Source organism: Trachypithecus francoisi, unplaced genomic scaffold (assembly GCF_009764315.1).
Source record: "Trachypithecus francoisi isolate TF-2019V2 unplaced genomic scaffold, Tfra_2.0 Lachesis_group12, whole genome shotgun sequence".
Taxonomy (NCBI): Eukaryota; Metazoa; Chordata; class Mammalia; order Primates; family Cercopithecidae; genus Trachypithecus; species Trachypithecus francoisi.
The window spans coordinates 36,394,802-36,410,571 of NW_022681457.1; the positions used below are offsets into that span (position 1 = coordinate 36,394,802).

Here is a 15,770-nt window from a genome sequence, read left to right on the forward strand (position 1 = left end):
AACTGTTCAACTCACCATCAACCTTTTTCCACCTTCCATTTATTCCCAACTCACTGTAGTCATCCACATCGACTGACTTGCCACTTCCCTACTGCTGAAACTACTTTTGCCAAGTCCACCAATGTTTTTGTCTTCTGGGTCAAACCTAATTTCCCTTTGTTCCCCTAGTGCTCATCATCTTTAACCATTCTGCAGCTTGTGAGAACCTTCCCGCTTCCAGGACACCATTCTAACAGGCATGTTTGTGACCACTTGAAGGTTCCTTTTCAGCCCATGCTGTTGTTCTTGATCTCCTGCAGTGCACATACTTCCAACCAGGTGAGAAACTCTTTCTTCTGAGCTCTTTCTTCTCCCTCACTCCTTCGCATTCAGTCAGCTTAAATCTTTCTCCCACTTCAGCTTCTCTGTAGACAGCTGCATCTCTCAGCACTACCACTACTGCTATTAGCCTACACCCTTCGGCAATAGCTTCCTAATTGACCTCCCACCTCCAATCTTTTCCAGCTCATTAATCTATCTTCCACATTTTTAGCAACATCATCTGTCTAAAACAGCTCTGCTCATTTCTTTTACTCCCCTGCTGAAAAACATTTCATCGCCTCATCACCTACACCCCAAACTTACTTGAGAATTTAAGGCTCTCCAGAGACTGGGTACCAACTTGTGGGAAAGTGTTACTTCTTGCCACTCCTGCCAACTAACCCACTGTGCAGTCTGGCCTCAGTGAGGGTTCCTTTCCATCTACTATGTCCTTTCACACCTCTGTAACTTCTGAGGTCTAGAACACCTTTTCCATGTTTTCACAGGAACCCTCACTCAGTCTTCAAACAGCAAGGCCTCTGTTCAGCTTCCTCTGACTACCACAGAGAAAAGTCATCCTTCTCTCCTTTTCTGAGCTCAATTTTTTCCTCTCCTCTAGCACTTAGTCACATTCTACAGTATTTTTTTTTTTAATCCTGCCTTGCAGCTTCAACACACAGCCTCATACTGGCACATGGTAGCCTGCAATTATGGCTTGTTGCATGAGTGAATGTATGAATGTGAATACGGCAGTATTAGCAAGGAGCATCAGCATAAACTAAATGTGAGACAAATGTGACAATTAAAGATAAATTGTTTGCTCTATTATATTTATATATGATTTATTCTATTATGTAACAATTATATTATTTAATATACTACATATTAACATTTATCTAAAATATTTATTCAGAACTAGGAATCCACAAAGATTTAAATAATAGCATATTCAACAGTTATGATGTGTCAGAATGTGTGAAGTGAAATTTTGGGAAACTAGACTTCAAGGATTAAGGCTAACAGAGAACTCACTGCCTGTTGGGTAAATTTGAAACAAGGTGTTAATTTTATACTGTACTATTTATTGTTTTCACAGAAAAATTACAGCTAATACTTTTATAAGCAAGAATTTAGGGCCACAAACAACAATTCTATGTAATTCACAGTCATGATATGAAGCACAAAGTAAATTCCTAAATGAACAGATCATACACATCTTAAGTGGACACTTCATCTACCTAATGCAGCATAATAATAAATATTTTCAGTGACACTAGACTTAATATTGGTTTACTGATGATTCTACAGTTGTTCATAAATGTTTACTGCACTCACAGGTCAAGGGTTTTACGAACCAAGTTTTCTGATTTACTGCTTGTATGGTCAAGCCAAGAAGCGACATGCTTTTTCACAGAGATTAAAATGGTGTTGATGCTTGAAACTACAAGTTCCATGGAGCAAGGCTGAAATAATTTATCAAATTAGCTAGATATCCCACTAAGATGCCCTGTCAGATTAAAAAAATATATTGTTGATGCTTGGTTTGTGCATCTATGTTGACCAGCGTGGCCTACGGTAGAAGGGACAGCAGATGTTAAAATGCCTATTCCTTGAAATGTAACATACGGCTGAGCTTCAGAGCCTTAAAAGAGTAACAGATCTGAAATAATTCATGGCAATGGAATTACTGATTATTTAAACAGATGTCACTTTTTTCAGCAAATGGAAATTGAGGTACAGATGGTGAGGGCTGGTATGCTTTAGAGTAGCCATTGTGAATGAAAAATCTACATTTGGAAAATTAAATATCACAAAATATATAATGATGGCCATATTTTTCTCCAACTGAAATGGAGAAAAGCTCACACTAAACTTCTGGCTCCTGGCTGCCCAGAGAGATATTGAGTCTTTCTTTGTTTCGTTTTCTTTTTTAATGAAATGCAGAAAGAATATCTCTTTTTCTAGGTACAAAAGCATTATTAATTATCATATTAGACAATATCAATCACAAAGAAAATAGTAAAGATTTATACCTCCATCTTCATTGAAGTAGAAAAAAATAAAATAAAAAATAAGTATATATTTATACCTCCATATCAAGAACTTTATGAAAAATTGCCTGGGCTAAGCACTCCCGGATATATTTTTGATGATCCCGCTTCATAATATTTAGTTTATATTCTTTTTCAGAAAGTATTCTTCCACTTCTTGTGATCTGTCATGAATAAATAAAACATACATAGAAATATAAAATAGGAAATGTGGTATTAGTTTCCAAAAAAGAGAGGCTGGAGGGTGGAGAAGACAGACAGGCGCACACACATACACACACACACACAGAGAGAGAGAGAGAGAGGAGAGAGAGAGAGAGAGGCCTTGGGGAGGCGGGGAGGGAGGGAGAGAGAAAAAAAAGGAGAGGGGAGAAAGAGGGAGAGAAAGCAGCAGTACCTTTTAAGCCTAAAAGAATATATCACTATGGTTGATAAACTTTCACTTTTAATGAATATTTCATGAGGCAAAAAGGAGAAAGGAAGTCTCATATACCCTTAAGTGTGAAAACACACACAGGTGGTACACTTGATGTTTAAAACAAGATTTTCATCACAGTAACAATTTCCCCTTGATGGAACCCAGGTGTTCTTTTCGTTTCTCTTTTGAACACTTTCCTGGAGGAACAGGGTGGGGTACTACCTTGAAACAATGACCAGGAGTAGTGATCATAGGACTGATGATCTTGCAGGAAATACTTTGAAGGGCAAACATGGGAGCTACAGAGGAGCTCATCGGTTTGTTTTAAAAATAATTGGTTTCATTACTTTGTTTTCCTGCTGCTTTTTTTTCTTCCACTCTCCAGCCCAAAATGTAATTTAATTTGTTGTTTTGATTCAGAATTTTACACATTATGCGGTAGCATACATAGAAGATATTCAATATTGGTCTCAACTGACATCATTGCAAGTCCCAGGAGTGACCGTTTTTGTTGTGGATTTACTTATTTTTCTTTAATTCTTCCTGTGGGCATATTTGTTGATGTGTTGTATTGTTCTCTATCCCCTGTAAACAAAGAGCGTTACCCATATGGATTGTTCACCTTCTTCTTTTCCACTTATTTAAGCTTTGCTCCCCTCTTTCATGCAAGCCACATATTTTTCTTAATTCTGCTAACTATATTTTTTTTACCACTACTGTTGCAACACACTGGAGTATTGAGATCAACCAGAGTTGTGCTACAAGTGATGGGTTACTGGTAATCTTTTTTTGTAAATACATTTTCCAATGGAAGAAAGAGATATACTTATAGAAAGTGTGCTTGGAATTACAGATAACCCACTTACAGTCTTTGTGCCACTATGTCTGAGCTCCCCAACTAGAGTGGAAGCTCCTATAGGGCAAAGGTGCTTAAACTTGACCCTGCATCAGAACCACCTGCAGAGCTTGTTGAAAAACTGATAGGTCCCTTACCAGAGCTTCTGATTCAATTAAGTCTGTGGCAGGGCTCTCATATTTGCATATTCTATCAGGATTCCGGGTATCCCTGAACACTGCTAACTGAGAGGCTATATCTGAACCTCTAGAGAAAGGGCTGCATCTTTCTTATTTGAATTGCCATGCATACAACCAGTGTTCAATAAGTGCTTGTTAATGATGCTGATAAGTAAATACAAAGTCCTTCCTATTTGTACGCAAAACTCACAGACTGTTATCCAAAGAAGTGATGTTAATAGTAACAATAATTACAACACCCATTTATTGCACATCTCTAACTGCCACAACAATTCTGAGAGCTGCATGCTATCATTCTCGTTTTACAACTGAGGAAGTTGGGGCTGAAAAAGTTAAGAAAGTGATTTACTCAAGATTCTATGGCTTATAAATGGCAAGCTTGGTTTCAGCCAGGTCTGTCTGATAACAAAGCCTCAGGAGGAGAAAAGCAAGCTCTCTGAGATCTATCAGCTAGAGTGCCAAGCACAGAAACAAGGATTAGAAATGCAATACGTGCTCTTTCAACACCATGGCAACAATAGTTAAGGAAACCCATTGTGTTTTAAGAAGGTAAACAGCTAACACTTTCTATAACCACATGTCTTTCTTTCCATGGAATACTGTAACATTTTTGAAAGGTTTGACATTGTATACATTTAGAGGAATAGAAATTTTGTGGAAAGAACAGTTGTGAAGCTAATGAAATACACTAATATTATCAATAAACCATCACAGGAAATAATTTGCTTTTAAATGTGAGGGAAATGTTGAAATGTACATGTCTTCCACACCATATTCTGTGAATATCAAAAGCAGTATTTTTTCCGAAGATGACAGTAAAATCTTCTCTATCTTCAATTCCTAACGGTTTCTAGCTCATACAACGTGTTCAGTAAATATGTGTTGAATGAATGAATAAACAAACAATTGAAATATGCTGTTGGAAACTCTCAGGGCCTTTTCCTCAATGATTTATAAGTTTTCTTAGCAGTCATTGTGACCTGCCTTCCTATCTTCTCAAACAATCTCAAATACATAAATCAAAACTTTGGAAAGAAAGAAATTTTTCTAAGATGAGGGGAAGTGGAAGATGTCACTCAAAGAGAAAGCCTGAAAAGGTAGGGAATTATTGGACTTCATGAAGCAAGAAGGTCATTGGAAAGTAAACCCAAACTTACCAGTCCTGATCTTAAGAGATGACGCCTTATCCTTGTATTGTTAAAATACCCAGCCAGGTGTTTATCCATAAGGCTATTATATGCTGCAAGTAACCTAAAATGCAAAAATAAAACCAATAAGGTTTTACAAAGGGTTGTTTGATAACCAAGGCAGTTCTTTACTTTCTCCCCAAACAGTGCATAATCATTCACTCATGCAGCCTGCCAGTCATTCATGTATGTATTTAATAAACATGTATTGAGTCCCTACTCTTTTGTAAGTCTCATGATAAGACCTAGAAAATCATCCTGATTTTAATTATTCCACAGACAAGTATGGAAATCACACATCAACAAGTAAAGTGAATGGGGAAAGTCAACAAGAGAAATATGCAAAAAGTCATGGCAGCACAGAGAAGGAGGCCACCAGCTCCAGTTGTCAAAAAGGGCTTCACAGAGGATGCCTGATGGGAAAGTAAAGGCTCCTTCAGCAGAGTCTTTAGCCTCTCATGACATACCCTAAACTCTGGTAACTCAAACTTACCTGCTGTCTCTCATGTTCAGAATACAACGTGGTGCCCCAACTGTGAAGGCCCTTCCTTCACCTGCCAGCCAGCAGATAATATCTGTGGTGTATAATCATCTCTTCTCTTAGGAAACATTCTCTGATATGTCCTGGTGTGCTGTGTTGCCTTCCACTCCCGCTCCCCACCTCCTACCCCATAAGACCCTGAGTTACTATCTCATCATATAATATGTAATTGTTTATTTCTTGGTATCCTCTGCTAGATTTGAAGGCTAGGCTAGGATAAAGCATTATTCTTGGTATCCCTACTGATGTTATTTGTCATGTATCAAAATAATAATGTGCTCAGTAAATATACGATTTTGTCTAGGACTTATTTTTCTTGTTGTAAGTTCCTAACTAAATTTAAACTCAGTATTTTGAAGTGTTAACTTCCTCATATATATCTAGACATTTGCATTAATTTCACATCCAGCATCAAAATAATAATTCATAGATCACTTTTGATTTTTACGGTCTTTTAAGAGTTAAAAGAAGATAAATTGGTTTGTTGATTATATGCTATACCTCAGTAAATTGTCAATCTAAGTCTGTATGTCAAAGTTGAGCACTATTTTCCATTTCAACCTATCCTTCATTAATTACTCAGTAACTTACAAAAACATGCACACATATATGTATGTATACATGGTGCATGCACATACACATTCATACATAGACATACACATAGATGTTAGTATATACAGTATACAGTAGTCCTCCCTTATCCACAGGGAATACATTCCAAGACCCCCAGTGGATGCCTGAAATCGTGGATAGCACCAAATCCTATGTATACTAGGTTTTTTCAATCTGATATCCAACATGGCTGCTAAGTGACTAAAGGGTGGGTGGCATATATTGTGTGTATACCCAGGAAAAACGGATGATTCACATCCTGGGCAGGAAGGAGCAGGACAGCACAGGATCTGACAACACTACTCAGAACAGCGTGCAATTGAAAACTTATAAATTGTTTATTTCTGGAACTTTTCCATTTAATATTTTTGGACTGTGGATGACCATGGGTAATTGAAACCAATGGAAGTGAAATCACAGATAAGAGGGGGCTACTCGTGTGTGTGTGTGTGTGTGTGTGTGTGTACATATACACTTATATACATATATATAGAGAGAGACAGAGGGGGAGAGAGAGAGAGACAGAGATAGAGGAAGACAGACAGAGATAGACAGAGGCAGAGTCAGGGAGAGGCAGAGAGAGAAAGAGAACAAGAAAGCCTAAAGATAGTCCAAACACAAAGCTGTCTTTTAAAAAATGCATACCCTATTACAGGCAACAAAGTTTTACAATCTATACATTTTATGAGCTGCTAATCCTTAATTTATTCTGAGATCAGAGCAGGGACTCATATTGTAGTCAAGTAAATATCATTAGCAACAATTTTATTTAACAGTCTGTACTCCTTAATTACATGGAGATGATATGGGTGACTTCTTCATGCCTCTTTTCTCCTTAAAAGCACATCGCAGGAAAGTTCCATGCTGCCAAACGGTAAGAAAAGTTTAATTTCATCCTCAAAAGAGACTAAAAGCAGTTACAAAGCTTAGAAACCAAGGTGCCACATGAGGGATGCAGACATATGAACAACTGCAAAAGCCATTATTTCATAGGTTTATGTAAAAAGACAACCCAAGAGCTTCAGTAAGGCACATAGAAAACCAGCTCTAGATAATGCTTTGAAACCATCTTTTAAATGAACTGTCTTGGTGTCCTATAGTTCATCAAAGGTTTCCTGTCTCCAAAAGGTCAACATTGTATACCTTACCCTTTCTAAATCTCAGAATATCTTTTCAGCTCCTCATTTCAGAAAGGTGAGCAGGTGTCTCTCAGTCCTAACAATCATGATTCCACAGTTCACAGATTCTTAAGATAAATCATTAGAGTTATATAATATATAGTCTTTTGTCTGTTTTTCAGGCTCAAGTTTTTTCTTAAAAATATCAATAGCTTGGGAATAGCTGGGAGTGCTAAAACCCTGATTAAATGAAATGGGGGTCAAAAAGTTGGGATCACATAAGCCTCAACTTCCTTATCGACTGGTAAATTAGATCCTAATAACAATTGCTTGGCCAGCTGTGGTAGCACCTAATTTTAATTCCGCTCTCTCGGGCTTCTACTAACAAATGTGTGCACGATGCCTGTCCAGGCTTACAAATTGTCGAGCAGGTCCAGTTAGGCTGAAACTTTTTACACATCACCTTTTCCTATTTAGGAATAAATGTGAGTTCTTGCATCGGATACCATTTGTAAGCAACTCCTTCCACAACTATCATCATATGACTAGCTTGGTAGAACAGCTGAAAATAACCAGCAGGGTCCACCCAGGCTCAGTTATTTCCTTTTCAGACAATGCTGGAATTTTTTAACTGAAACTTTAGATTACTAAATTGCTTGATATCAAGAAATTGCACTAAAGTTAATTATATACAGATTTGGTAAAATGGTCAATGCGAGCATTTCCACTGCATACATATATATCACCATCTTTCTGACCATCAAGACTCCTTTCCAGGGAAATGGTCAAATGCTGTGTGGGTCGGTGTCAGCCACACTGTGGTCTGGCTGATCCTCTCTGTTCTGATCCTTTTCACCTGTACTTGACATGGACTTGTAGTCCACCATTGCATTTACCCAACTACAAGAGCTTCACTGACCAACACAAACTCAGGTTAGTAGAGCTTTTCTGAAATTCCACCCTTTCCTCTGCATTCAGTGCCACTTACTCCCTTCACTTTTCTTTCTCTTTCTTTCTTTCTTTCTTTCCTTTCTTTCTTTTTTTTTTTTTTCTTGCTCATGGCATAACCCTGGGCTGAATAAGGTCACCTTGCTCTGGGCTTGGTGATTGCGTTGCAGCTGAACACTCCATTGCTTTTGTATGTTACGCTCTGCATCCAGTGTCAACACTAGACTTCCTGGTCATGCTGCCTCAAGCCTGTGACCCTCCACTGCACCCTGTTCATCAATTCCATTGATCACAGAAAGCACCAGGTCATTGTGACCATATTACTTGCAGGCCACGTTGTCATGTCAAGACCCACAACTCACTGGCCAGACCAGTCTAACATGTTTGTTTCTTTATGTGATGAACAAGACTATCTACCCATTCCCTGGTCACTAGGTGGGGAAAAACCCACTTCCTGGCTCAGTGCACTGGAGAAAACAGTCTCCCAGGAAACACAGCAACCTTGTCTTCATGGTGGTTCCTGTTTCCCTCACTTCAGTGCACATGCCACATCCTTCAAGGCCTGAAGTTTAGAGGAGTCAAAGCTGAGTTACTGGGGTGCTACCTTCCCAGCTAAGGCCTTTTAGCACTTAACTCTCGGATCCTTGCCTCCCACCATGTAATATACAAATGTGGCTCTGTAGTAAAGTCAGTGATTCCTGACAATCGTTTCTCCTGATCCCAAACTGAGATAGTCTACCATACAAAAATCCCAGCTAAAAGGAAAGGCACTATAATAGTGTTTTTAAATCACAAACGCTTATTGTTTAATGATTAATTTTAGGTTATTCTGTTAGGCATTGGGGACACAGAGATGGCACAGACATTGCACTCATGGAGCTCCCAATCTAGTGGGGAGACACACATATACATACTGTGTGTACATGTGTGTGTGTCTGTGTGTGTGTGTGAAAGAGACAGAGACAGAGAGAGAGAGAGAGAGACATTTCTTCCTGTATCATAAGCTAATTCATTACCAAGTATCTCCATGTCAGGCCCTGAATCCTGAGCTGGGGAAGGAATGTAATATCCATATTCCATTTTGCAGATTACAAAGCACTCTCACATACATAGTCTCATCTAGTTGCTTTTAGACGCATGTAATATGAACAATATCTAACTATTACAGCTCTTTTATCTTGCTAAAGTGGAAAAGCTCCAAAACAAGATTACTGCTTAACATGAGTCAGTTTTAGGAAAACCTAAGGCAATATTTCTCTATGGATCACATTGATAAAGTCATTTCTTCTGGCCTGAAGCACCCTGTAACTCTACCCTCATCTCTTCCTATACTACCTATCCGCACACTGTCTATATTACCTTTGGGGATGAAAAGAGATAGAGAAATTCCAACTCTAGCTTCAGTTCAATTCTGGCTCCACCATTACTGGCTCCATAACTGGGAGCAAGTGATTCTCTGCATCAATTTTTCTACCTTTCAAAAACACTAGTATATGAACACAGTTCAGCCAATTCTTTGTCAATTTATTGTAAGATTGCCTTTTCTCCAATTTCAAATAACATGTTCCTCATTTCCATTTGAAACCTCATTAAAATGACCTTTACCATCCGTATTTCCACCAACACTCTGTTTATTATTGTTTATGTATTCTCTAAGAAGATGGAGGTTTTCTCTTGTTTCTGAGTCCACACAAGAATCACCTTTAAAAATTGCCTCATGGCAATGTAGGCTTTTTCTAGCACGCACCTCAGAGCTCTTCCAGCCTCCACCCACTACTTAGTTCTAAAGCCATTCCACATTTTTAGATATGTGTATCCTACTGTTAGTACCAATTTCTCTTAATCTCTTTGGGGTTGCTCCAACAGAATACCATAGCCTAGGTGGCTTAAACAAACACTATTTTTGGAGGCTGGAAGTCTAAGATCAGGGTAGCAACATGTTTGGGTTCTTGAAGAAGACCCTCTCCCTGGTTTACATATAACTGTCTTCTCATCGTGTCCTCATATGGCAGAGAATGGAAAGAGAAGCAAGCTCTCTTATGTCTCTTCTTATAAGGGCACCAATCCCTCATGATCTAATTACCTCCCAAAGGCCTAATCTCCAAATACTATCACATTGGGGATTAGGGTTTCAACATATGAATTTTGGGGAGACACAGACATGCAGTCCATATCAGAAGATATGAACATCCCCATTGTGTAGATGAGAAAAACAAGCCTTAGTTATATCACTTGGCAAAGATCATATAACCTAAGACTTATTCCTGCTAATATGTAACAAATCATAGTGAACACCACTCATCTTATCTTGCTAATGTGAGGACTGCAGTATGCTAAGTATAATGATGGAAAAATGTGAATAGTGAAATATTCACAGAGAAATATAATCCACCCAATTCTCCACTACAGAGATAGACACCTTTTAAATGAAAATTATTATAGACTTATATTAACAAATACATAACTTTCCTTTATAATTTTAGCATAAAAGCAATGTGCTGAAGTCTTAAAATCAGCTAATCTCTTAAATATATATTCCTGCATCATGCTTTGCACTAAAAATTTCCTCAAAAGTATACTTGTTTGAGGAGATATTAAAAATAATTTTGGTTCAACCAGGTTCATTTTATTTAACCCAAATTGTGACTTATTCCATCTAACTAATAAAGTGTTCATTAGTTTCCTATTGCTGCTATAACAAATTACCACATACTAGTAGCTTAAAACAGTACAAATCTATTATCTTATAGCTCTGGAGGTCAGAAGACAGAAACGACTCAAATTAAGGTGGCATTCCTTCTGCAGGCTCTAAAGGAGAATTCAGTTATTTTTCCTTTCAATCTTCTGCAGGCTGTCTACATGCCTGCCTACATGCATTGCCAAATGCAGCCATGGCTGGTCAACTATTTCTCACAATGACATCTCTCAGGTTCTGGCTCTTCTGCCTCCCTCTTCCGCATGTATGCACCTTTGTGATTACATAGGGCCCACCCACATTAATCAAGGATAATTTCCTTATTTTACATCAGATGATTTACAATATTAATTCCATCTGCAACTTTTATTCCTTCTTTTCATGTAAAGTAACAGATCCACACGCTCTGAAGACAAAAATATGAACATCTTTGAGGGCCATTCTTCTATGTTCTGCAAGGCCTCTCCCATAAGCCTGATGCCAGGAGCAGAAACACTGGACACTGAATGTGATGGTGATTGGACTGTGTCTTAGGCCATTTCATGCTGCTGTAACGGAATACCACAGACTGGGTAATTTATTAAAAAATAGAAATTTATTTCTCACAGTACTGGAGGCTGAGAAGTTCAAGATCAAGGTGCCATCATCTGGTGGGGGCCTTCTCCCTTCTCACTGTGTCATTGTAAGGTTCCCCAGTTCCTTCAATTTTTTTCTGTATCATGACTAAAAGTCAGAGTGCCTTGACTGCTTTATGAACCAGCCAGCTGTAGGTTTTGCCCAGCAGACCTGAACCCAAATTGAGGCGTTGAACATTCTCAGGCACTGAAAAAGTTATCTGGGTTTGCTGGAAAGAAACTGGCCCGGACTGTGAACCAAATTTCCTCAAATTTCATATAATCTCCATACCCTGGCCCCCTCACCATGGACATGCCTAGATAGCACATCCCTTTTCTCTCACTGTTCATTGTGATAATATGCTGCTGCACTCTCCATCTTGGTTCCCTTAATAAATGCTTTGGACTGATCACCTTGGCCTTTAGTGTTCCTTTCTTTGGAATCCCAACTGGCCCCATCACAGGATGGTTTGAGGCCCTCCCTTGTGGGAATTCCCCTACCACCACTTTTGAAACAACCCCATCACAAAATAGTCATCACATGACAGAAGGTGGAAGGGCAAGAGAGCACACCCATTCCCATGATTTGATTTTGATTCCCATGATTTGCCCTTGACTTGAGGTCCAATTCTAATTCTACCCCTTATAAGATACATGACCCTTGATAGTTCAATCTTCTTTACCTAGCCACTATCCATCAAGTAAAATGCTCGCACTACTCCCTGCAGGGAGCATCTCAGTTTACTTGTCTGGAAATATATTTGCTTAAAGCTTCATCGTTTTTGGAATATAGAAATTCACATACAGAAATACCCACATAGAATCTGGCAAACTGCCTCATTTTACATTCAGGAAGCTGAAGTTCTAAAAGTAGGTATGGTTCCTCAATAAATCAATAAAGAACATGCCAAAATGTCACAAGAGTTCCCATAAAATTGTACCTATCTCTTTCCTAGGGTCCTTGTCTTACCACCTTCCACCAGAATTTCTTTCACCCATGTTTAATCACTTTCTTCAGACTTATGTAAGATTCTCTTCCTGTACACCCTCCTATAAGGTGTTGCATGGAGCCATGCACACAGTAAACTGTCACAAACTCAGCCAAGATTTGTTGAGTAAATGTACAAATAAGTTAATGGAAACAAAGCATATTGGTCCAATTCCTTGACATATATCCTTTTTTAAAATCCACATGTGAGGATAATCACCTTTCTTTTCTGCTTCTGGACAATAAACGGAAGTAGTCTATGGGAAAAGCATGTTTTATGTATTTTGGCTTTTTTAAATGCAGCATTCTCCACGTGAGTGATCATACTAACAATTTGTTTTTGTCATTTGTTTTTGTTCTTGTGTTTGACAAAATGGTGCCTTTGTGGCATGCTGCATATTTCATTAGAATAAAATATATAGTTCCCAGGGAGGCAGAAAAAAATATATCCTTTTGAAGAAACTTGATGAAAGACAAATATAGAACAACTGACATGAGGGTCAATTATTTTATATTCCTATATAAGAAAACTCTTTGCCAGCTACAATTACACCAAGAGTCTCTATAGCCTGTCACTTTATAGGGGGTGATTAAACTGATATCATACAAATGATTTTATATTACATTCTTCATTCTTTTTTATTTGCATCCAAACCTGCCAGATCTCAGCAATTATGCTAAATATTGATTTACAATTTTTCTCAGCTTATTCTAACAATGAAGCCAGATGAGAACCATAATATTATTTTATTTATAGCCTTAATATGATGGTTTGAAGTGACTAGTAAAAACAAGACTGGTCTCCAACTGTGCTGACTGCTGGCAATATAATTTTGCAGTGTTCACAGATGAGGCAATAGGGAAGCAGTGAATGGGAGTCAGTAGGCCTGAGACACATTAAGTTTGACCAGTTGCATATGAGACATGGTATATGCTTTCAGATACCATCAATTCTTCTCTTTATAATGTTACATCTTTGAACAGAAAAAAAATTGTAGCAGCTTGAAAAATATGCATTAATAGAAAAATAGTATCTAAACTAAGGGAGATAATGAGGCTGTTCAGAGGAAAGGTGACCAGGATGGAAAGTTCTGCAAACTAAGAATTTTTATCACTAACATTTATTGAGTACTTTCTTAAATTTTTGTAGTGCATAAACACTCCATATAACATACACAATCTTGTGAATTAGTATTATCTTCCCTCTTCATAGATGATCAAACAGATGTAGAGTGGTTAGATAACTAGTCCGTAACTAGTTAAAAGCAGATCCAGGATTCAAACCAGGATTGTTCTGCTTTAACCATAAAACTGAATGTGCTCTATGAGGTATTCCTCCTCCTTCTCCTCTTCCTTTTCCCCTCCTCTTCCCAATTCCTTGTCCTCCTTTCCCATCTTAGCTAATTTGAGGAAAGCAATTCTGAGAATTGTTCAAAACACATGCTGAAATGCAGTTTTGGGTACAAGATGTTTATTAGCGATCAACGCCTGTGAAAGGAAAAGACAGGAAGCAGCATTGAGCAGAGGGGGAAGTCAAATCGTACACAGACCAAACAAACCCTTGGCCAACCTATCAGGGAACTCTGTAGTAAGTAGTGCTTCTCTGTCAATGAACAATCAACGAAAACCTAATAGGTGTGTTCTACCAGCAATTGTGCATCTGGCAAAAAAAAAAAAAAAAAGAAAGAAAGAAAAAAGGAAAAAAATAATGCTGCTGTGTAGGCTATATTTTCCAAATATATTATTGAGTATATTATACAAGGAAAAAAAAAATCAAATTGTACTAAAGAGCTTCGTTCATTGTTTTCCACTAAAGTTTAGGTTAATTTCCTAAGAGCTGGTTCTTTTAAAAAGTCATGCTGTTTCTAACCATTTTTGAGATCATCTTACCAGTGTGTTGTTCACTTACCCCCACCCTCTGAAATACCCAGTTTTAAATCTTCTATTGACGCTTGTACTCTATGAATTTCAACAAGTTGTTTACTCACTATTAAGCTCAATTTCCTCATCTGTAAAAGGGGAAAATAATTGTGTCTTATATCACAGAACTTCTGTTAAGCATTAGTATGATAATGCAAGTAAAGAGCTTAGTGCAGTGCATCACACTGTTAGTTGCTATTGTGTTATTAGCAGTGCTTTATTGTTCAATGAACCACATATACATTTGCCTGTGCTCTGAAAGGAAAATATACCATGGTTTAGAATCATAGAAGAAGTGCAGTAAGGAGACTTGGGAGAAGGGGGATGATTTAAACAATCAGGAAGAAAATGAAGTCTGAGCCAGTAGAAGGGAACTGAATAGGGGCAGGCGCGGGAACTTACAAGAGGATTGCTCCAGGAAGAGGGATTACCATATGCAAAGGTCCAGGGATAAGACAGCACCATGGTGCCTATCTTTACACTGTCCTCCTGCTAGAAGCACCTCCTGCTACTGTCTCCACCCCTGTTGCACAGGTGCATGTGTGTGTGTGTGTGTGTGCCTGTGCACACACATGCACAGTTCCAAAACCCCCCTTAGAAAAACAGAAGACACCCACCCACCGTCTTTTAAAGAGGGTAAAACTGAGAGGAGTGTAGTCAGTCAGCATGCCTGCTGCCAGACACAAAGGAGATTAGAAGAGTTATTTTGTGCCACAAACCCAAAGTGCTTATTATGTGTCTGGCCTCGCACTATCCCAAGGTTACAAAGCTGCAAAGCTGCATAAGCACAGTCCCTGCCCTGAAGGGACAATCCAACCAATGAAAGAATGGCAGTGCAGTATGATGTGCTACAATCACAACAGCAACTGTTTATTGTGTTCAGCATGCACAATCTCATTTAATCTGCAAAACATCCTATATATCAGATTATTATCCCATTTCACAAATAAGTAAATTATACTCATACAAGAAAGGTATCCAAGAGGAACTGAAATCTGAACTGGGTCCTAAATGACAAGTCAAGTTTTGAGGGAAGAAGTAAAACCTGGGTGGGTAATTATGGGGACAGAAGTACTATCTGGACTCATTCTAAGAAGTAGGGAAATCATACACAAAGTCCCAGAGAGAAAGAGAGATCACAAGTTTCTGTCACTCAAATAGGAATTGGTTGATTATTTATGCTATGGCTTGGCTATGTCCCCACCCAAATCTCATCTTGAATTGTAGTTCCCATAATCCCCATGTGCCATGGGAGGGACCTGGTGGGAGATAATTTAATCATGGGGTTACCCTCATGCTACTCATGCTATTCTTGTGATAGTGAGTGAATTCTCATGAGATCT

General features: G+C 38.4%; 1 protein-coding gene across 1 annotated transcript in view; it reads right to left on the bottom strand.

Moving 5' to 3' along the window:
- Positions 1-15,770, bottom strand: part of ERICH3 (glutamate rich 3) — a 113,962-nt gene that overhangs the window by 85,444 nt on the left and 12,748 nt on the right. The window contains 2 exon segments of the mRNA XM_033225317.1: positions 2,390-2,515; positions 4,962-5,055. Of these exon segments, the coding sequence (XP_033081208.1) occupies positions 2,390-2,515; positions 4,962-5,055 (220 nt within the window).